Genomic DNA, 23677 nt, shown 5'->3' on the forward strand with positions numbered 1-23677 from the left:
CAAAATTCACTCCATTCATTCATCAAAATGTCAAGTTCAGTGCTTGGTGATATAAAGTTGAATAAGACAGAAACAGAAAACAGACATGAAAATCAACAATCACTGAACAGGGGAACACTAGAGATGCCTTCAGTTATACAGGAGAGCATAGAGGGACATTAGCTAACCAGAACATGTACTTTGGGCAAAGTCACGTGCCAGGCACTCCTGCACTTACCATCTCATTCAAAAGTAAACATAGACCTGTTTACTGTCCTTATTTAGTAGATGAAGAAATGGAGGCTTTGAGATATGAGGAAGACTCAGAATAAAATTTGAGTCCTTTTAACCCAAATCCAGAGCTCTTGGAAATGTACAATGATCTGACTCCAACTCCTCTGCTTTCTCATTCTTGACTTTGCTTTCTTCCTTTCTCTGTTTTTCCATAGAAGGTCAAGACTGTCAGCATCTAGATCAGAAGTCAAAACTCAAATGTCAGAGACTTCCCTGGTGGTCCAGTGGTTAGGACTCCAACTTTCACTGCAGGGGGCACGGTTTCTATCCCTGGTCTGGGAACTAAGATCCTGAGAGCTACCTGGCCAAAACACACACACACACACACACACACACACAAACCCAACAACCTTCAAATGCCAACAAGGAAGTGACAGATAATACAAATGAGAGAGGCAGACAGTAAGGTGTTATGGAAGAGATGGAATGGTGGGGACTGTGATGAACCGGAGACTCACGCCCTTTCTGAAAAAAAGAGACTTGGCTCCAGCATACTGCGTTCATAAAGAAATGAGGGCCACGGGCTTCGTGAAACCTTCCAGTTTTCTGAGAGAGCTTTCAAATCCAGATTTTTCACATGACTTTCCTTTTTGTAAATAAAAAGAAGCTCCCTACATCAAATGTTCCTAAATCAATGGGCTGCTTTTCGCCTATGAGAGTAGAGTGTGTGATCTCTGCTCTGGTGAGGTTGGCCAATCTCATGGGCACTGTTCTCCACTGTTCTCTGTCACTCTGGTATTTCACCTGCAGAGTTTAACAACCAAGCAGCCATTGCAAAACAGGACTGGTACAGCTGTTGTCATCAGGACTATAATTCTGCAGTATCAGTGAGACAGGCATGTTTAATGATAGAGTTACAATGCTGAAAACAATTTAGATGACCTCTGTTCCAAAGTCCATCAATGCCTGACTCACTTCCTTGACATTCCTACCAAACAGCTTTTTGGCTTCTGCTTAAACATCTCCATTAGCCAACAAGGAAGTCTCTCTCCTCAGAAAGTCTGCTACTTCTCCCCTCTGCTCTTAGTCTTCCATAAAGGAAGGTCCTTCTTCATATTAAGTTGAGCTCTGTTCTCTTGTTTCTGCTGTCCATTGTTTCTGCCTAGATCATGATACCTAGAACAAAATATTCCTGGAGTGGATGGACAGACATTTACCATTACCTTCTGGACAGCGTTTCTGTTCCTGCAGACTAGGGTCACATCAACATGTTCACAGTCTTGTACACTTGCCTCCCTGGCCCTTAGGGACTACAATATGATCTAGCACTGCAAGCGAGCCAACAAAGACCCACAGCAGAGGAAAAGGAAAGCTGTTAACTTGTACCAGTCGCATTTTTTACTTTAATTCCAGTTTAAGGATATATCTATGCCCCACTCTCCTTGTTTCTAATCTAGAGTATACACATTGCTTCCTATAAATAATTAACTCTTTAGTTTAAAAAACACTGATATCCATTTTAGTAACTGGACGGGGTTGCCATCACAGAAAATCAAGAGAGTATATATGGCTAGCTTGTTTTATTTTATAGGAAGAAAAATGACAACATTTTAGCTTTGTAATAAAATGAAGAAATATGGCTACATAATGTGTATCGTGAAATGTAGCCAACTTAAGTCCAGTAAATTACATCATTGAGCATAATAACTATAGGATGCTTGTTTTTCTGTCAAAGTCATGAATCCTTTCCAAATGTTAAATGCTTTTGGCAGACACATTTTAAAATTCTTTTTTAAACAAAAGCATCAAAATTGGGATCCATAAGAATTTTCAAATTCAAATAAATATGTATTTCATTTCCTAAATTTGTGAAATATTATTCCTTTACGTCTGTATCTCATCATGTATATTCCTTTATAATCTTCTTAGCTTGTTATAAAGAAACTTAGGAGCCATCCTGATTTCTCCCTTTCTTTTGCTCTCATAATCAATTAATCAGCAAATCCTTCAACATGCATTCTTAATTATTCTTTTCTCACCCCCAAGTAGCTCTTCCCCCAGCCCAAGCCACCATCACCTGACACTGGAACTACTGTAATAGCTCCCTTCCTTGGATCACTCCTTCGACAGTCTGCAAGGCGGAGACCGAGTAATCTTTCCTGAAATATTTATCAGATCACATCACTCCAGTGGCTGCCGGTTATGCTTAAAATAAAGTCCAGACTTCTTGCCAGGGCTCAAGGATTTGTTTGCTGTCCACTGCTCCATCCTCCTAACATCCATACTATCCCCTTGCTCCAGACTGTATGGGTTCTCTATTGAGGGTAGTATAGCCTCACCCTGGGGGGAAGGGAGGGAAAAGTGTGAGGGTGGTTTTTTTGTTTATTCTTTGTTTTTTAAAATTTTATTTGAGATATAATTGATATATAACATTGTATCCGTTTTTAGGTATATAACACGATTTGTTATATGGTACATTGCAAAAAGATCACCACAAGAAGTCTAATGCCAATATCTCACATAGTTCTATTTTTTTTCTAATGATGAGAACTAAGATCTACCGTCTTCAGTTCAGTTCAGTTCAGTTCAGTCACTCAGTCATGTCTGACTCTTTGCGACCCCATGAATCGCAGCACGCCAGGCCTCCCTGTCCATCACCAACTCCCAGAGTTCACTCAAACTCATGTCCATTGAGTCGGTGATGCCATCCAGCCATCTCATCCTCTGTTGTCCCCTTATCCTCCAGCCCCCAATCCCTCCCAGCATCAGGGTCTTTTCCAATGAGTCAACTCTTTGCACGAGGTGGCCAACGTACTGGAGTTTCAGCTTTAGCATCAGTCCTTCCAATGAACACCCAGGACTGATCTCCTTTAGGACGGACTGGTTGGATCTCCTTGCAGTCCAAGAGACTCTCAAGAGTCTTCTCTTAGCAACTTTTAAATATATAAAAGAGTAATGTTAACTATAGCCACTATGCTGTGCAGCAAGAATATTTCTGTAATCACAATGATTACAGAAATCATCCTCCAGGGGCTCCTGGAGGATGTTAGCACCCCTGGCCTCACCCACAATGTGCCAGGGTGTCCCCACTCTCAGGTCATTGTGATTACAGAAATATTCTTGCTGCACGGACTGCTGTACCCAAAATGCCAGTAACACCAAGCTCATTCACATCTCAAGGCCTTCATATTTGCTGTTACCTTCAGCCCAGGACACTGAAATCTTTTCCAGGCTTGCTGTTTCTCATCACCTGAGATGCAATCTCCTTTGAAAGGCCATATCTGGCCCTCACTTCTGAACAGCCTCCCCCACCAGTATACCTGGCATAATAATAGTCTTATTATTTCTTTACTGCTTTCTTCACTGTTTGGCACACATCATTATGCAAAATTATTTATTTTCTTACTCTTTTATGCTTTTCTCCCCCAATGGTATGTCAAGTCCCTCCGGCAGGAACTTTGTACGCCACAGCACCTAACTGCAATGCCTAGGACATGGCAGGTGTTCAATTATCATCTGTGAAAAAATAAATGTCCACAATAATTTTTCCTGTTTAGGATTAGGAATGAAAAAAACTTCATTTGGACCTAAAGGATCATCTAACCTTCATTTCTAGTTACTTTTTCCTATATTAAGTTTTCCTTTTTGTAATGGATTCTCAGTCAAAAGTTGCTTTTACATGCCACAACTTTTATTATTACATAAATACGTAAATACAGAGAGGTAACAGTAAGCTTAGAACATCTCAAATCAGCACCTAGCTTGTTCACAGAGTGTGAAAGAGAATTTTCTTATAAATATTTTTGTAAATCTCAGAGTGAATATGTTACTTCTTCAGTCCGTAGGGTCAGGAGTCCAGTGCTAGGACTGCTTCTGAGGACAACAAGCACAGTTGTTGTTGAGAGGAGCAGCCCCCGAAGCCACCAGAATAGAGTATAAGTATCACTTTTTTGCCAAAAATGCTCACAAACATATTTTCAAGATCAAGAAGAGTTGAAAGTAATGCAAAATAAATGTTTTAAAAGTCACGCTCCAAGACCACTAGGCCAAAAGCTTAAACCAGGTCTATGAAATGGGCTAAGAGAGGAGTGATAAGTATGGAATTACAGCTAGATTTTAAGATATGATTTTACCTAAACATATAGCAATCTGTTAGGATACATAAAAAAAAAAAACAGTATAATTTGATTTCTTTTATGTTCCACACATATACGATACATGTTTAGAGTTATGAGGGTCTAGTTAGGTACTAATGCTAACCAGTGCTTCGGTTTGATGCATGGTATTTGAGAACTGGTATACACTTACCTATGGTTTGTGAGAGACTGTTGGGCTCGAATACTATATGCATGTTACACCTTAATACAGACTGCTAAATCACATTCTCAAAGCTCACAGCAATTCATACCACCACAAACAATGTATAAGAATGCTCACATTTCTACACACTCTGCAATCTGTATGTTATCAATATTTAAAATTTTTGTAAGTTGCTTAGTAATAAAGTGAAAACTCCCTATTATTTAATTTGCATTAACTGACTACTGACATATAGCATCTTTTACGTATTTATTATTTGCAAACCCTCTTCTGTTTGTCTAGTTACAGTCTTTGCCCATTTTCTATTATTGCTGTTTTCAATCAATTCAAGGGTACCTGGATATTAGGGGTAATAATCCTTTGTAAGTCAAACATATTGCATTTTTTTCTAGTCTGTTGTCTGTATTGCACTTCTGCTTTTGATGCCTATCCACTTTCAAAAAAAATTTCTATGTAACTGAGTATGTCAGTCTTGCCTTTTGAGTCTAAGTTCTATATCTTGCTTAGAAGATTTCTTCCACACTGACATATAAAATTCTGGGAATTTTCTCCTAATTAGAGTTCATTCTTTCATATTCCATTAAATCCTTGATATTCTGGTGTGAAGTTAATGTAAAGTGAGGGGATAAAAGAAGATGAGAAAGAAAAGTATACAAGGAGAAAAAAGGGACTGAAGAAGTCTTATTTTTAAAACATTAAATAGGGAGTTTTAAATGTGATGCTGGATCGCTGAGTTTTTACTATCCATATTATTAATATTAGATTATCAAAGGGGAAAACCTCAAATAGTTTTGACTTGAAAACATAATTAAGCTATAAACATAAGGGGGAAAGTATTGATTTATAACTATCTGAACACAAGTTAACACTATGAAGGTTTTTTTAAAATAAAAAGAGAAACTATTATATTTTTCATACTGTGAAAAATGAAATAACATAAGATGATAAAAATAAATTTCAGCTTAGGTGATAGTTCATCTGAGTCTTTTTCATAAAAGTTTTAAATTTTACAGGAGTATGATATTATTTATTATTAAAGAGATCAGTTATTGAGAATTAGTATAGAAATTTATTTTTCCAATGCCTGAGATAAAATAACTAAGGGCAGAATTTTTATAGAGCTACAGGTAATAAATACCTTTTGCTACTCAAGGCAAAAGTGCTGATACACTGCTTTCTTCTAAAGGTTCTTGCTTTTCCATTTAGCCTCTGAGCATTCTTACTAAGAAGTCAATTCATTCATGCATTTTATATTTTTATATATTATATAAAACTATATAGTATAGTGTATATGCATATATTATAGTTTTATATTTTATCTAGCATTTTTAATTGTTCCCAGCAGAAGGGTTACTCAGAGGTCCTAGACTACTGTACTGTCAGAATCAAAAGTCAAAAATCACTGTTTTCAAACATAAAGTTAATGATATTACTGTCCTGCTTTGACACTATCAATGCTTTTCCCACGGTAAATAGATGAAGCTCCTTATCACTCCCACAAGTGACCTGACTCCATTCTAAAGGCATAAAGGAGACTCCCAGAACAGCAGCAAAATGGAGGCTGAAGCTGAATCAATGGCAACTGAGAGAAAACACAAGAGAGGAGGAAAACAGCCATGAATCCTAAGCAGCAAAGCCAAGGAAATATTAAGTCTAGTATGAACCGAACTCAACATCTGAGGCTTGATCAACAGGTTAGAATCTAGGTCAGGACCACAGGGCATGAGACTCTCAGAGCCAAGAGAATCAGGAACTAGAGGGAGTGGGAGTGATGAGGGTTGTAAGGAACAGGAGCAGCCCAGCCTCAAGGAAGGCCAGCGGCACTGAGGACCCAGAAAGAAGGGGCAATTAGGCAATCTGTTCACAATGGAGGTAAGACGGAGAAGCTGCCAGACAAGAGGCCAGGAGGCTAAAACAAACGGGGCACATGAGCAGCAGAGACTTGAAGACACCTTGTTAGTTAGAGGTACTTCTCACCCTATCAAAGTCTGGCTCTCGGGGCAAAGCCTTCCCTGCAGAGATCACAGAGTTAGCCTCGCCAAGCCTCGTTACAAGGCCCTCTGTGGTCAGGCCCCAAACCACCTCCCCAAGGTTCACCTCCCACCCCTCATCCCCTTTTAAATACCACCTGCAACAACACAGATGCTGATGAGCAACAATCTCTCCAATCCTCCCTTCTCTGCAGGCTATTTCTTTTTCCTGAATGACTCTGCCCCTTACATGCCTGGAAAATCCCTCCTCACATGTTCTTTATGCCTCCTCACATGTCCTCCTGGATCAGAAAGTTTCCTGATTCCTTTGAGTTTACTGCCCTCCACTCTGGTGGCCTATCAAACACAGCCAAAAAACTATTATTTTTACTATTTTATTATTATGATGAATTATCATCACCACATCCACCATTTATCAAGTGCTTACTATGTGTCAGGGATTGTATTAAATGCTTTATTACATGGACTTCTCTTTAACATTCATAGTTACTATCTTCCTCCATTTTACAGGAGGAAAGTGAGATTCACAGAATTTTAAGTATTTGCCCAAGATCGCAGAGCTACTAAACACTTTTAATGCAGTTTGTTCTGACCCAAAAACCTGTGATCCTTCCAATAAAATACCTTAATCATATTTGCTCATGTCTTTCCTTCTAACAACAAATAACTAACTTAAAGACCATATCTTCCTCATTTTTGGATTGATACACTCAGCAGAAACTTGGCATATAACCGATGCTCTCTAAATAATAAATACATGAATGAATCAATGACCAAGCATCCATTCCAGTCCCTCAAGGACTAGAATATCATGGCACAGAACCAGTAATACAATATAAAATTGTCCTTATATCACATTAGACTAGCGGCTACCAAGTGGCTCAGATGGTCCAGAAGAAGGGACAGAGAGTAGAAGAAAGTTAGGTAAAGATTCTGGTTCAAGGAACAAGGCAAGACAACACAGTATCTTTTTTTGGAAGCTGGTTTAATTCGTCAAACACATAATTATTTTTAAAACAAGGACAGTCTAGTTCAACTTCTTTTCAAAATAACTACCTTAATTATTTCATCTCTTTTTTCACCCTAAATGAATGCAATACCATAAATATCTCTTAAACACTTGCTATAGGTAAGGCAGAGAGGAGAATGCAACAAATCTCATAAATTACCAGATTAATTAAAATCCTTTCCCTGAAAGAGGTTACAGTGTCCTTGAATGTACACACAGGTCAGGGGGAGGGAAGAGTAGGCCATTGTGACTCTTGTGCTCAAAACCTCCAGAAATTTCCCATATAACTCAGAACAAATGCCAAAGTCCTGGTAATAATTTAAAAGCTGCTGCATCACTGATACTCATTCCTTCTCTGACCTCATCTACTGCTCACACCACTCCCCACCTCCTTCCAGCTATACACTCTCTTGGCCATCCCTCTCCAGGCTCCCTCTGACCTTTCCCCACTTATCTTGCCATTTCCCCCTTCCCTGCTCTATTTTTCTCTATCTAACATTCTACTTTACTTTTTATTTTGTTTATTGTCTCCCCTTCCATTCTCCTGCAGAATGTAAACTTCATGAGCATGTATATTCCTGTTGGTCTTGTCTCTGCTGCATTCTCAGCACCTAGATCTGTGCTTAACACATAGGAGGTATTAAATATATTGTTATTGTAGAAAAGAATGAATGAACCTTAGTCAGCTTTATGCAATGACCTACTTGTTCTTGGTATTTACTTTGGTGTCCATTGTCCACGTTTCTAAATCACATTTAGCATCACAAATTAAAATGCAACTTATAAAATTTTCTCTTGGAATTGACGATTCTTTTCATTGTCATTTCCTGAAATGTCTTACTGTAACCATTGTCTAAAAATATAATTGTGGTTTGAGATCCTGGTCTCAATTTTAGCAAATAATAGCTCATATTATCCCAAATGCTTCAATGTGTCTTGCAAAGATATATTATCTATTCGGCTAAAATGAAAAGAGCATATAAAACTTGATTGGAAATAACTGCAGTGATTAAGATAGAGAACCTAAGAATTCTTAAAAAAAAATGATTCTAGTTCTAAATTATTTTAAAATATTAACAAAAGGGTTATTGCTGTTTAGATCATTAGAATGAAATAATTAAATCATAGTTAATTGTGAATTACCGACACTAAGAACCTTTATCAACTTAAATATAAATCAAAGGGCCAAAAATTCAAAAGTATTTATAATTTGTTTTCAAGTGTATTATATCCTTCTTTTTTTTTTAATTTTATTTTATTTTTAAACTTTACATAATATATCCTTCTTTCTAATGGTTGCTTTTTCTCCTAATTGTATGTCCTTGAGGTTTTGAGCTTAAAGGCTCCATGCATATATCAGCATTAGGAGAAAGAATATCAGATTACAATTTAAAGGGGAGGAAAATGGCCATGTATGCCAGAAAGATAGTCTGTAAGACGACATTACTTTCAGCTCATCAAACAAAATCATGTACAAGATTAAATTTATCCTGTCTCCATCTAGTTATCTCACATTGAGATCAACTTCAAAAAATCTAATACTATCTAGAGAATGGCAATCAGTGAGGCTTATCAACAAGGCACATTCATGTTATAATATAAACCTTTTTCAATTTCAAAAATTGACGGCTAAGAGCTCTTTAGCAGTGGCATTTGATTCCACATTACTCTGCAGGGTGCCAGAGAAAAACAAAGACCCATCATTCTGAGCCTTCTATTTACAGACTCAGGCCAAACTGCAAAAAACATTCTTAAGGAAATTGCTACTGTTATTATGTACTGCCCATGAATGTAGACAGGTCTCTTTATTTCAACTCTAAATAGAAAGATAGAAACACAGCGGTTAAATATTACATTTTAGAGTTGTGCTATTTCTCCATAAAATAGTGTTTGAAACACTAAGAATAACTAAAAGAACAGGTGAGAATAACCCCTGGAAGTTAAAGATCAACCCACCAAAGCAATTCTCTTTATGAATTTGCAAACTTTAAATTAATAAATATTTATGAATTTTCAAAGAAATAGAGGAAAACAACAGAATGGAGAAGACTAGAGATCACTTCAAGAAAATTGGAGATACCAGGGAATATTTCATGCAAAGATGGGCACAATCAAAGACAGAAATGGTAAGGACCTAACAAAAACAGAAGAGATTAAGAAGAGGTGGCAAGAATATACAGAGGAACTATACAAAAAAGGTCTTAATGACCCATATAACCATAATGGTGTGGTCATTCACCTACAGCCAGATATCCTGGACTGTGAAGTCAAGTGGGCCTTAGGAAGCATTACTATGAACAGAGCTAGTGGAAGTGATGGAATTCCAGCTGAGCTATTTCAAATACTAAAAGATGATGCTGTTACAGTGCTGCACTCAACATACCAGCAAATGTGAAAAACTCAGCAGTGGCCACAGCACTGGAAAAGGTCAGTTTTCATTCCAATCGCAAAGAAGGGCAATGCCAAAAATGTTCAAACTACAGTACAACTGTGCTCATTTCACATACTAGCAAGGTAATAGTCAAAATCCTTCAAGCTAGGCTTCAACAGTACAAGAACCAAGAACTTCCAGTTGTACATGGTAGATTTAGAAAAGGCAGAGGAACCAGAGATCAAATTGCCAACATCCACTGGATCATAGAGAAAGCAAGGGAATTCCAAAAATAAATCTTCTTCTGCTTCATTAACTACACTAAAGTCTTTGACTGTGTGAATCACAACAAACTGTGGAAAGTTCTTAAAGAGATGAGAGTAGCAGACCACCTTACCTGCCTCCTGAGAAACCTGTGTGCAGGTCAAGAAGCAACAGTTAGAACCAGACATGGAACAATGGACTGGTTCAAAATTGGGAAAGGAGTATGTCAAGGCTGTATATTTCACCCTGCTTATGTGACCCTTACATGCAGAGTACATCATGTGAAACGCTGGGCTGGATGAAGCACAAGCTGGAATCAAGATTGCTGGGAGATTCAAAAGGGAGGGGATGTATGTATACCTATGGCTGATTCTTGTTGAGGTTTGCCAGAAAACAACAAAATTCTGTAAAGCAATTATCCTTCAACTGAAAAAAAAAAGATTGCTGGGAGAAATATCAACAATCTCAGCTATGCAGATGATACTACCCTAATGGCAGAAAGTGAAGGGGAACTAAAGAGCCTCTTGATGAAGGTGAAAGAGGAGCATGAAAAACCTGGCTTAAAATTTAACATTCAAAAAATTAAGATCATGGCATCTAGTCCCATCACTTCATGGCAAATAGATGGGGAAACAATGGAAACAGTGACAGACTTTATTTTCTTGGGCTCCAAAATCACTGCAGATGGTGACTACAATCACAAAATTAAAAGATGCTTGCTCCCTGGTGGCTCAGACAGTAAAAGCGGCTGCCTACAATGCAGGAGACCTGGGTTCAATCCGTGGGTCAGGAAGATCCTCTGGAGAAGGAAATGGCAACCCACTCCAGTACTCTTGCCTGGAAAATTCCATGGACGGAGGAGCCTGGTGGGCTACAGTCCATGGGGTCGCAAAGAGTCAGACATGACTGAGCAACTCCACTTTCACTGGAAAAAAAGCTATGACAAATCTACACAGTGTATTAAAAAGCAGAGACATCACCCTGCTGACAAAGGTCTGTATAGACATAGCTATGGTCTTTCCAGTAGTCATATATGGATGTGAGAGTTAGACCATAAAGAAGGCTTAGCGCCGAAGAATTGATACTTTTGATTTGTGGTGTTGGAGAAGACTCTTTGAGAGTCTCTTGAACTGCAAAGTGATCAAATTAGGCAATCCTAAATGAAATCAACCCTGAATATTCATTGCAAGGACTGATGATGAAGCTGAAGCTCCAATACTTTGGCCACTTGATGCAAAGAGCCGATTCATTGGAAAAGACCCAGATGCTGGGAAAGATTGAGGGCAGAAAAAGGGGATGACAGAGGATGAGATGGTTGGATGGCATCACCAACTCAATGGACATGAGTTTGGGCAAACTCCAGGAGATAGTGAACGACAGGGAAGCCTGGCACGCTGTAGTCTATGGAATTGCAAAGAGTCAGACACAACTTAGTGACTGAACAACAACAAAATTTGTAACAGAGCAAGAAAACAGACACAACAAAGGAGACAAATAACTTTTAAAATAAATTTCATACAAAAGGAGACAAATAAATTTTTAAAAAAAACTTTAAAGAACCCTGAAAGATCAGAAAATATATACTTTTAGCACACATCTTAACTGTCTAATGCAATTAAGCTTCTGATGATATCTGTTGGTTTCTCATGTCTTCAATTACAGAAAAAAAGCCTTTCCCGTGTCTTCATTTATAGGAATTAGAGAAGTAAAAACACGTGTGACTGAGGTCTACGTACTAGCTCATGACTTTCCAGTTTTTCTTACTAAACACTCACATTTCTACAGAGTCACTTACTCCTAGAGTTGGAAGTTTCTAGGAGAGAGGCTGTCAGCCCTGGCTGCACCCATGAGGGGAGTGGGGTTAACATGCTGAAGCCCCGCTCTACTTCCAATGGCTGAACTGTCTCAGATGGGGTCCAGGCAGCAGTAGCTTTACAAATCACCCGCCAACTGATCCTAGTGAGTAGTCTGTCACCTCTTCAAAAAGAAGACCTCACGGGGTATCCAGGCTCTGTACAAACACTTCCAATGTTGAGCTCCAAAATCTTATTTGAAGAATCTAAAGATAATATACCACTTTATGGATGTTCATTTTTCAAATGAATGTTTCTAATTTTCCCTTTTTACTGAGGTATCATTGATTTACAATATTATATTAGTTCTCAGATGTATAACATAATGAATCAAAATTTTTATATATTATACTCCATTTAAAGTTATTATAAAATATTGGCTATAGGCCCTATGTTGTACAATATATTCTTGTAGCTTATTTATTTAATACATAATAGTCTGTATTTCTTAATCCCCTATCCTTGTCTTGCCCCTCTCCACTGGTAACCACTAGTTTGTTTTCTATATCTGGGAGCTTGTTTCTGTTTTGATACATTCATTCATTTATTTTTTAGATCCCATATACAAGTGATAACGGGCTTCCCAGGTAGCTTAGCAAAGAATCTGCCTGCAATGTAGGAGACACAGGAGATGCAGGTTTGAACCCTGGGTCGGGAAAATCTCCTGGAGGAGGGCATAGCAACCGGCTCCAGTATCCTTGCCTAGAGAATCTCATGGACAGAGGAACCTGATGGGCTACAGTCCATAGAGTCACAGAGTCAGACACGACTGAAGCGACTAAGCAGGCACACGTATGTGATAACACTCTGCCTTCCTCTTTTTTTTTTTTTTGGCCATGCCATGTGGCATGCGAGATCTTAGTTCCCTGACCAGGGATTGAACCCAAGCCCCCTGAAGTGGAAGAGCAAAGTCTTAACCACTGGACCACCAGGGAAGTCTCATCTCTGTCTGACATTTCACTAAGCATAATACCCTTCAGGTCCATCCACGTTGTTGCAAACAGCAAAACTTTTCATCCTTTTTATGGTTAAGTAGTATTCCACTGTACCACATCTTCTTTATATGAACAGTTGATTTTACAGGGCAAAATGACCCACCATTTCCCCTAACAACCACCAGCAGAGTTCCACAATCTTTGTACTTGTTCCTTTTCCTAAAATTCACTTCCCTCAATCTCTACCTGACTGGCTCATTCTAATCACTCAGATCTGGGCTCAAATGTCATCCCTGGGAGAGGTTTTTCCTGATCGTGTTTTCCCCAGCAAGCCTTCATCTCTTCACTCATGGCATTTCTCACATCTGACATGTGTGTGTGATTGCTGACTCTCTCCCCATAAGCTTCATTCAGGGAGTCCCATCTTGCTATTTTCAGAAAGCAGCACAGTGCCACCAACATAGTAGCCACTGAGTAAAAATTTTTAAATGAATAAATGAAATAAAACAAGAAGTAATGGACATGCCTCTGATGAAGCCTGTGTTTTTAAAAAAAGAAGTAATGGACAATCTAAAGAAAAAAAAAATCCAGTTGGTATAAAATGTAAAATAGTTGACAATGTAGATTATAAAATACTAGGCCAATAAAAATTATGGATGGTTTTAATTTTCTTCATAATTTTGGGTACTTTATTGTCTTCAATAAAAGTAAATTATATTTATAGTTATAACCAAAGTAGTATTATAATAAAAGTAATTTTTTCTGAAAAGTTAAAAACAAAACAAAACCTCAAGTATCACAGGGCAAAGAAGGGATCACGTAATGAATCCCAGTTGCTTCTGCATCATCTTGGCTTCTCCCCAGGACCCGGCATGGACAGGATGTGGCCATACTGCAGGATGCAGGACCAGCTCTTGCTGGCCCTGGAAACCAGCCACCTATTATGGTGATCCATGTAGCTCCAACACCAGCCAAGAAGACAAGGAATCAAAATCACTGCTAATTCACCCAGAAAACTTTCCATCATTTCCCTTGGTATTATCACACAGGCCTGTCATGGGGCAACCCAACAAATTCCATCAGTTTCTATGACACACACACACATGTTTTCTCTCTCACAGACCACCCAAGCTAGCCTTAGGGCCAACTCTGGTCACCTCCCCACCCTCTCCAGCCTCCAGTGCCAACCACACTCCCTGAGGCTCTCTGGTTTTCTTCCCAAATCAGTCCCATTTGCTTCATACTTGAAACATCAGTGCCTTAAAAATACAGTCCTGCCCTAGAAATACTTCATTTTAAAAGGATATACTATTAAATTTAAATGTCAAGTTACAAAGTAATATGTATGATATTATTTCATTTTAATAAAAAACAAAAGAACAACAAAAAACTTGCATGTGGATTCACATGTTTAAAGATATTTAAAACAAGTATAAGAGAATACTCACCAAAGTGCTAACACAGAGACAGAACGGGGAGGAAAGGCAGGGGAAACTACTTAATTGTCTACGCTTTTACTTGACTAGGATCATTGCCACAAATGGTCATAATTATACAGCTATAATTTTTAAAGAGCAGTCAAACTCTTGTGGCCAAAAAAAGAAAAAGTGCTAATGCACTCAGTCAGTGAGGGTTGGGGTGCTGCTGCTCCTACCACCCCTAACCCACGAGGTCTGCAAGGGCTGGTTTTCCTCACTGGGCCAGCCCAGCTTCTTGCCCACTGTTTATGAGTTGGCACATCTCCTAATTCAGAATGCAATCAGAGTAACTGGTGAAAACATTGTTAAATTATTTGTGTATTCCATATTCTGGAAATTAGGACTGAATAAAATGACAACCAACTGCAAAAATTATTCATTTGTTTTATTAAACTAAGAGGTGAGTATTTTAATTTATCAAGCAACTTATGCCTCCCCTCAAGGAAAACATGAATTTTAAAAACTCATATAACTCAGGCATCAACTTTGCCCTCTAAAACTTTCCCCCTAGAACCTTCCTTTGTGAATGAAACCACCTTCTAATCCATCCTGGTATTCTCAAACCTACTCTCTTCTTCACTCTCCACAACCGGTCACATCCAACACCACCTTCCACCCTACATCCCCTTAACAGCCCTCAGGTTTTGTACCCCCTCACACCACTACCCCTACTGCCTCTGCAGTTCCAATCCACCCTCTATGACCAACACCATGACCTTCTTAACCACATGCTGACTCAGGTGTTGGAGCCTCTCAGGTAATAAGTGCAAAGAAAATGAGTTTCTTCCTGAACCAGGTTTCACCACTTCACTTTGTGGCCTTGGGAAGGACCCCTAGCTTCCCTAAGACTAGGTTTTCTCTTTGTATGATGCAAGCCATATCTATCTTGTAAAAGGATTGCTGTAAGAATTACGGATAAGGCATGCAAAGTGCCTAGTCCTAAATGGGGCTGTATACATAGTTCAAGTCTTTATTACTTTAATTATTTTCTTATCTGTTAAAAAAAAAGGCAATAAACCTCTGAGTTACTTTGAAGATTAAATAAGATGTAAGGCACCAAACAGTTACTGTTTCCTTTCATTTCCTTTTAATGGTTCCCCATCTCTAAGACAAAATACAGTCACTGATACTTTCCCAATTTCATTTTCTGCCACTTCTCCTTCAGCATAATCAATTATTTAACAGTCAGACTCTGCACCTCTTTATACCCTCCTCTCCTTCAAAGCCATGTTTACAGGTAAAATCTTAGGTGTGGGAAAGTCCTTTACTATGTATTTCAACATGCAAGCTAATTACCGTATTTTCAAATTTGGAATGCAATATCCATACAGTACAAGCATATTTAAGAGGAAGACAGGGGAGAATATTTGTAAGTATTAAATTTTGAAAACCATCTTCAAATCATGGCTGCTGTACATGTTCATGCAAACATGATGAATGTGATGAGAGACGATAAAATTTTGCTAAGTAGTATCTGAGAAATAACTTCGCTAGAGATGAAATTTTGAGTTGAAATAAAAAGAAAAAAAAATGGTGCAAGTTAGAGAAAAAGTGAAAGTTGCTCAGTCATGTCCGACTCTTTGCAACCCCATGGACCATACAGTCTATGGAATTCTCCAGGCCAGAATACTGGAGTGGGTAGCCTTTCCCTTCTCCAGGGGATCTTCCCAATCCAGACACAGAACCCAGATCTCCCATATTACAGGAGGATTCTTCACCAGGTGAGCCACAAGGGAAGCCCGCAAGTTAGAGAAACTAGGTAAAAAAATAAATAAATAAAGAAGAAATATGATTGAAAGTGTGATTATGTTTGCTTGTTGAGGTTGCTTATAAACACTTTCCATAAGTATATGTCCACATACTTTAGATGTTTTCATTAACTTGATAATAAATGCAACTGTAAGTATAACATTTCTTCTTTAAAAACAATAAAACTACTAGCTTAGATAAATAAATACTTTCTCTATGTTTCTTCATAGACTGGAAAATAAATCTGGGTTTTTCCCCCCATATGATTTTATGATTTAGAATTTACAAAGAGAAGAGAAACTAACAATCTTTCTAACCATAAGAGGGGAAAAAAATGAGTTCTGTTTAAAGATGAACTCAGGTACTTAAATGACTTTCGTCAGGTCCCTAATATGACAATCTCTAAAAACATTTAAGTTCAGTGTTTATTTCTTGGACGATTTAATTAGAATCCTGAAAAAGCATCAAGTTGGCTATAAGAGGAAAAGCTGCTCTGTGTCCACAAAATGCTCCCTCAGCACCCTGTGTCTATCCTTAGTGTCAGGCTGACAAAAGGAGGAAATGAGGTAAAAGATTCTTAGTAGAGAGTACACTGTAACCTAGCTGCCAAACTTTTCTAAAGTTGTCACATGGACATGTTTTCATGCTACCAGGAATGCTGAATCATTCCTTTCGAAGAGGATCTCTTAAAACTTCTCTACATTTAAAAAAAAAAACAAACTTCTCTACATTTTAAACATTTTTAAAGCCAAAAAACACAACTCTTAAAGTTAAATTTTAGGATTTTTTTCTTTTTTTTTAAATGAATGTTTAATTTTCAAATTATTTTAGAACCATGACTCTTCTTCAAATACTATTTTGGCCTGGGTGACAGGCACAGTGCTCATTTACACACATCCCAAAATTACGCCCAGCCAGGCCCTCAGGCCACTGAAAAGCAAGCATTATCCGTGAAATCATAAAGCCATGGTCAAGTATTTTAGTGGACATGTACTTTGTCCCGCTCTCCAAAGATAATGAAAAGGAGAGCAGTATGATGATGTCAGAAGTCATTCTTTTTTCACAGCATTAGTATTTTTTTTCCTTCAAGTATGGAGAAGGAAATGGCAACCCACTCCAGTGTTCTTGCCTGGAGAATCTCAGGGACGGGGGAGCCTGGTGGGCTGCCATCTATGGGGTCGCACAGAGTTGGACACGACTGAAGCAACTTAGCATGTTCTTTTGTAATTACAACAGTCATGTAGGCACAGGGCAGAGCCCTAATGTTATGAAGCCAAGACAAAGAACATTCCAGGCTTAGGAAAGAAAGTAACTAGATAACAATTAATGAATTAATCATTTTGATTCTGCACATCTTCAGCAATACTGCTCACATGCATTACAGTCAGAGCTGTACACAGCCTGGGAAAGGGGGGCAGCAGCATTGCTGGGTGCTGACTCTTGAAAACAACATGACCTGTAAAGACTGAGCCATGTCGCGACACTGCAAATTACTAATGTCCAACTTGAACTTAGCACAGTATTTTTCTGTTGACTGGTCCAACTACTTTTAAATAAATTATATCTGTTGAAACAGCTAGGAAATAAACCAAAGATTTTATACTTGGCTTTATAGTTTAGTGCAGCAACATCATTTCCTATATATACCTTCAAACGAACGAAACTTCCTTTTGATAAATCAGAGCACTAATAAAATGTGTTTTTCAAAAATGACTTCTATGTGATATCATCACCGCAATATTTTAGTTTCCACAATTATTTTACATTTACTTTTCACACAGGAAATATTATTGAGACTGATTTAGCTCATTTAAATAATACTCCCACCTAAAGGATACATTGTGTTTAAAGGGTCAAAATAACAGGTCTCACTATCAAATATAATGATTAATTTTATTACCCTAAAATACACTTTTATATAATTGTATAAGCCAGTTCACTGGGAACTTTCAATTATATTTATGCTAAATGCAAACTCAAAATACATATGTAAACAAGTATCATTTGCTGACAATAATTTTGATAAATATTTGTTAATCTCCTGATATACAGAACAAAATACACCTCAATTTTTGTAGGAAAAAAATTGTAATTGGTATTTGCATTATTCTATATTAAGAAAAATGTCACAATATTCTTATAAAACATTTTTTCTCATTTTTCCTATGATGCTGATGAAAGTAATACAGGTAGCTTTTAACACTAGTCACTACATATACTTCCTCATTTTCTTAGTCTTTCTCTGACGCTAACCAATATGGACTGGTGAATGCTTGATAAAGTATATATTCTTCCAGTATAAATTTATTCTTTCATAAAATATTTACTGTAGGCTCACTATGTAGTGGGCTTTGTGTTAAAGACTTTGGATGCAATATTAATTAAGACAGATTCCTTGCCTAGAGAACACACGGTCTAGTAAAGGCAAACGACAATTGCATTAAAGTTTACTATATATGGTGAATGCAATGACACAGAAAAACCGTAGTAGGGTTATTTGAATCAAGCAGGAAAGCTAGTCAACAGTTATATTCATTTCATTAAATTAAGTCTACCATCTTTATCAAAGAGGTGATGGCTTAACATTGCCTGGTTTGCACTTCCTTGTCTTGGTAAAACAGTGTTGATAAGTGTAGACAACATCAAAACATCCCTGAAAATTACAATCACCATCCTGTTTGCTGACTTCACCAGGTTTAGCATTATTGAATTTAAACGTATCAGGTAAAGACCTAATCTAAGTTGGAAAATACCATTAAATCTAGTTGTAGTTAAGAACAGACATATACTTGGTAAAAACAAAAACAAAAGACAAAACCAAAAGAACATAAACTAGAAATTTACAGCCTAACACACAAAAAATCAGATTTCCAATTGTGGTTTTTACCATATGTTTATTTTTTTTTTTACATTTAGGCATAAGAATAAAAATAATATATATCTGAAAGTATAAATGTTTACCATATTATGTATTAAATTAGAAGGCAGGTTGATTAGATATGTCATAGATCATGCTTCTTAAATATAATAATACAAAACAAGACAGCCCCCTGAGAAACTGTTTGAGTACATTATAAGAAAAACATGTATGATTAACATTATATACGAGATTAAAATTAACATTTTAAATGCCAACAGGCACATAAAAATAAAGGCGTGCCACACAGAAAAGCAGTGTGTACATTTTCATTTATGCTACACATAGTACCTCAGGAATTGGGTAAAACAGACTGAATTTCTTCAACAATATGTATATTCCTCTAAGTCTTTTGATAGGAAATCAAAGTATATTCACTACTTATTTTTTTCCAAACATTAGCTAGTCTTTAAAAGAAGCCAATACCAAAAGATTAAAGAGGACAACTGTTAGATATACACGGTCCATTTGTGACATTCTGGTTTTATATACACAGTCATTTAAAACAGAAGAGCCTTATTTGAAATGCACCGCTACTCATGCATTTGATGTATGCCATTCTTTCAGACCATCTGTAGGGGACTTAATTTTCCCTGGTCAGGGTGACCTTATAAGACTTTGGGCATGGCCCATCCTCACTCAGAGGGGAAACTGAGGCAGCAGCAATCCCCAGCAGTAGAGTTGTTTTTCTCCTGCAGCCAGACAAGGATAACTAAAGCCAAGGAGAAGGAAGAGTGCTCACTCTTTTTCAAATGGGATTGGCGGGGAATTCTCTTAATAACAGTTTCCAATCTCATCAAGGAGTGGTTACATTCATCAGAAGGCTGAGGTTCTACATCCTTTGAAACTGTGGCTCCTCAACACAAACCTACTCAAAGCCTTTGTGGATTATGGGATTGTCACTGAAACCTGAGCTTGATATAACAGCAGTTTTGAGAAGTTTGATTTATGCATTCCGACCCGGCTGAATGTCGCCTCTGAGTGCTGAGACTTGAGGACTCTTACGAATCTCCCTCCCCCACAGGCCAAACAGCCGTCGCCTCCCAAATTCCAGATTATACATTCATTTCCTGGGCAATTTCCCTCTTGGGGCTAAAACAATGGACTCTTTCAATCTTTTCTTATCTACAAGGGTTCTAAGTGAAGAAACAGTCCTTTCAATAGTAAGCTTCCCGACTACTTTATAAATGATGAGTGGGCGCCGAGGGTGGGGGGACCAGGCCGAGCGGGGAAGAGGTGACAGGCAACTCACCTCTTTCAGCTGCTCCAGCTCCTGTTTGAGGCTGTCGTATTCAGCCTCCAGCTCATCATACTGCTGCTTGAGGGTCAGCTTCTCTTCCAGTACCACCAGTCCGTATTCGGCCGCCTGGATCTTTTCGTGGGTGGTCTCCGTGAGCTCCTTGGTCAGCCTCTCTATCTCGGTCTTATAATGGTCCACAGTCTGCAATACCTCTTCCGCGGCCATAGCCCCGGTGGACGGAGGTAGGAGTGGGTAACCGGGTGGAGGAGATGGATGCAAAGCAGGCGGGGGAAGGGAGAAGGAACTAAAGAGGGAAGGATGAAAATGGGAAAAGAATTGCCTCTCTGGCAGCCGCAGCTACACTGCCTGAGAACCTGGCGAGAAACGCAACATGGAGAATGCAGGGGAGAGGATCAACGGCGAGGTGGCAGCTGCTGCGGCATGTGTCCTCCGGGCCGGACCCTGCCTGCGGTCAGCAGCGGTGCGGCATGGCCCAGCTGCGGCGGCCGGGGGCGACAAGGGGCTCCGATTCTGCTTATTCAGAGGCGCGCGGCCGCCATGTCTCGGGGCAGCGTCACTGCAGTCTCCCCAGGTCCAGCGCTCCGGCTCGCCGCGCCCGCCCGCTCCACCTGCTCCCTCCGGCCGCGCTGCAGCCGGTGCGGAATGATGCAGCGTCGGCCCGCTCCCTCCCTGCGCGCTGGCCGGGGCTCAGAGCGGGAGGCGGGGAGGCGGACGGAGTCGGCGCGGGGGGAGGGGGAGGGACCAGACGGAAACCTCCGGAGGCGCCTCCCGCCGGTCCGCACCGCGGGTGCCGGGGGCTGAGGCTGAGAAAGCTGGACGCGTGCGGGGTGGGACCCCAGCCCGGCCTGGCCCTGCCCGCCCGGCTGGCCGCCGGATGGGTGTCGAGGCCCCAGAGGGTGGCTTAGGCGCCTGGCTCTCGCTGAGACGTGAGCCCAAGCTCAGGAAGCTGCCTGGAATCGGTGCCTTCCTCGAAGAGAAGCAAACGGGAACTAGCGCGCTTGTGCCCGGGGCCCGAGCATCCTCTTTCAGACGCCCCGGTCTCGCAGTACCCTTCCCGGTCTTCTGCACCCAAACGCTCTGCTTCCAAAGCCTTCTAGGAGCACCCCGCCCCTCGACACACACACACACAAGGTTCCTGCTTCCGCCCCTTCCGCCTCCTTCGTCTCCCCTTGTGCCCGCTCCTTTCCCTATCCTTCACCTCTGCCCTCTCCAAGTAACCTTACTGTCTCAGGACAGTCTTCGCTAAAGATTGTTTGCCCTCACCCAAGCTTTCTGTGTCCAGTTTATCACATCACTGCTTAGAAAAAGATCTATAATGTAGGCCTCTGGGTACTATTATTTCTTGCCCCAGTAGTTCTACTCCACGGATTCTTCAATAAAGGAAAACTGCATGAAATTCCCTCTATATAGTATCAACAGTACCCTACAATAAATAGTCTTAAAAAGAGCTAACAGTTCTGGAGACCATGTGCCAAGCATTCGAAGTATGGTATATGCAATCTCTCCCATCCTAACAGCAGCTCTGAGGTCTGAACCATTACAATTCACAGGTGATGAAAGAAAGGCACAGGGAATTTGAGTGATTTGCCCAAAGTCAGGCAACTCTTAACTGATGAAGCCAAAATTTAATCATAACTCTAGAGCTGTAACCTGAATCATTATGTTTATTCACCTTCACTCATTACTAATGCAAAACCAACAATTATATTACATGCTTATAAAATGACCACTGTAATCAATATGAAGAGTGATAATGAAGAGTCACAAAAGGAAATGAAGGCAAGGTCAGAGTGAGAGAGAATAAAGAATGAAGAAGAAATGGGAATTGAGAACAACCAAGAAGAAAGGCAGCAATAGGAGCAGAAAATGAAAAAATTACACTATTTCTGTGTAACTAGTAGATTGTGGAGGCGCATCCCAGGTGGAGCTAGTGGTAAAGAACCTGCCTGCCAGTGCAGGAGATGTGGCAATAAAAGATATGGGTTTGATGCCCGGGTCAGGAAGATTCTCTGGAGAATGAAACAGCAACCCAATCCAATATTCTTGCCTGGAAAATTCCATGGACAGAGGAGCCTGGCAGGCTATAGTCCTTATGGTTGCAAAGAGTCATACACGATTGAAGTGACTTAGCATGCAATAGGCTATGGAGTCAATAGATCAAGGACCTGACCAGTTTCTTCCCTCTCTCCTGGTGGCACTTATTGCAGAGTTGTTTCTAAGTGGCCAAGAAGTGTTCAAATACACACACACACACACACACACATGCTCTCTCTTTAAGCAGGACTCTCCATTGTGTACAAGGTGAAGGGAAAAAAGACAGTGGTTGATAGTGTGGGAGGAAGAGCAAATGACAATGTCCTTATAAAGCCTTGACTAACAGGTTCTCTGGATGTGATTCTTCAAAAATAGACCAAAACAAGAGATTCCTTCCACATGCTCACAGTTACAACAGGATATTCTCTTGTGATTATCTGATCAAGAAAGGAGAGAAGAGAAGGCAAGGGAAGGAGAGGGGAGAGGAGGAAAGGGAAGGGAAAGGAAAAAGAAAACACATGAAATTTGTTTTGGATTTGGATCACCATGAAGGAAATGGCAATCCACTCCAGTATTATTGCCTAGAGTATCCCAGGGATGGGGGAGCCTGGTGGGCTGCCATCTATGGGGTCTCACAGAGTCGGACACAACTGAAGCAACTTAGCAGCAGGAAATTCTATTCCAGCTTTGCAGTCTTGATCTCACTGCAGTTAAGAAGCCCATCCCCACCCCATGTGCTCCTTTAGTGTCCAGTCTCCGTGACAAGGACGAATGACCGTGCACTGCTGAAGAAAAGGAGAGGAAACCTGTAATTGCAGTTAGCTAAACTGCCTTCTTCCCAGGATGCCCTCACGCCACAAAGTATAAGCACAGTTCTTCAAAGGGATCACAACACTTGGGGTAGATCGCTGTGTCTCTTTTTCCTCTGGATAGAACAAAGAATGGAGTTTTATTCTGTAACTTTCCTAAGTTTCCATTGCCACCCATTGCCTATGCCCCATTTTCCTGATTGATATAATTTTGTTAATATATTCAGCCTAACTTCATTAAGACATGTATACTAGTTTAATAGTTTAAGATTTGATTACAACTTTGATCCTTTCTAAGTCAGTATTTAACTTGAAAAAAGTAAGCATTTCCTTATATATCATACTCTTCCAGTATTGCAGTTATATTTCTCTCTTTATTCATATATGTGTCATAGTGAAAGAAAGTGAAGTCGCTCAGTTGTGTCCGACTCTTTGCAACCCCATGGCTACCTCCATCCATGGGATTTTCCATG

At 39.6% G+C, this 23677-nt stretch overlaps 1 protein-coding gene across 5 annotated transcripts in view; it reads right to left on the reverse strand.

Moving 5' to 3' along the window:
• Positions 1–21050, reverse strand: part of BICD1 (BICD cargo adaptor 1) — a 250617-nt gene extending 229567 nt beyond the window's left edge. For all 5 annotated transcript variants that reach the window (XR_009494605.1, XR_003034813.2, XM_005206892.4 and 2 more), the window contains exon 1: positions 20353–21050. Coding sequence is in view for 3 of the 5 variants with exons in the window: in XM_005206892.4 (XP_005206949.1) it covers positions 20353–20565 (213 nt within the window). In the remaining 2 variants the exon portion in view is untranslated. The remainder of the gene's footprint in view (positions 1–20352) is intronic.
• Positions 21051–23677: the final 2627 nt, after the last annotated feature.

This window comes from Bos taurus, chromosome 5 (assembly GCF_002263795.3).
Source record: "Bos taurus isolate L1 Dominette 01449 registration number 42190680 breed Hereford chromosome 5, ARS-UCD2.0, whole genome shotgun sequence".
NCBI classification, from domain to species: Eukaryota; Metazoa; Chordata; class Mammalia; order Artiodactyla; family Bovidae; genus Bos; species Bos taurus.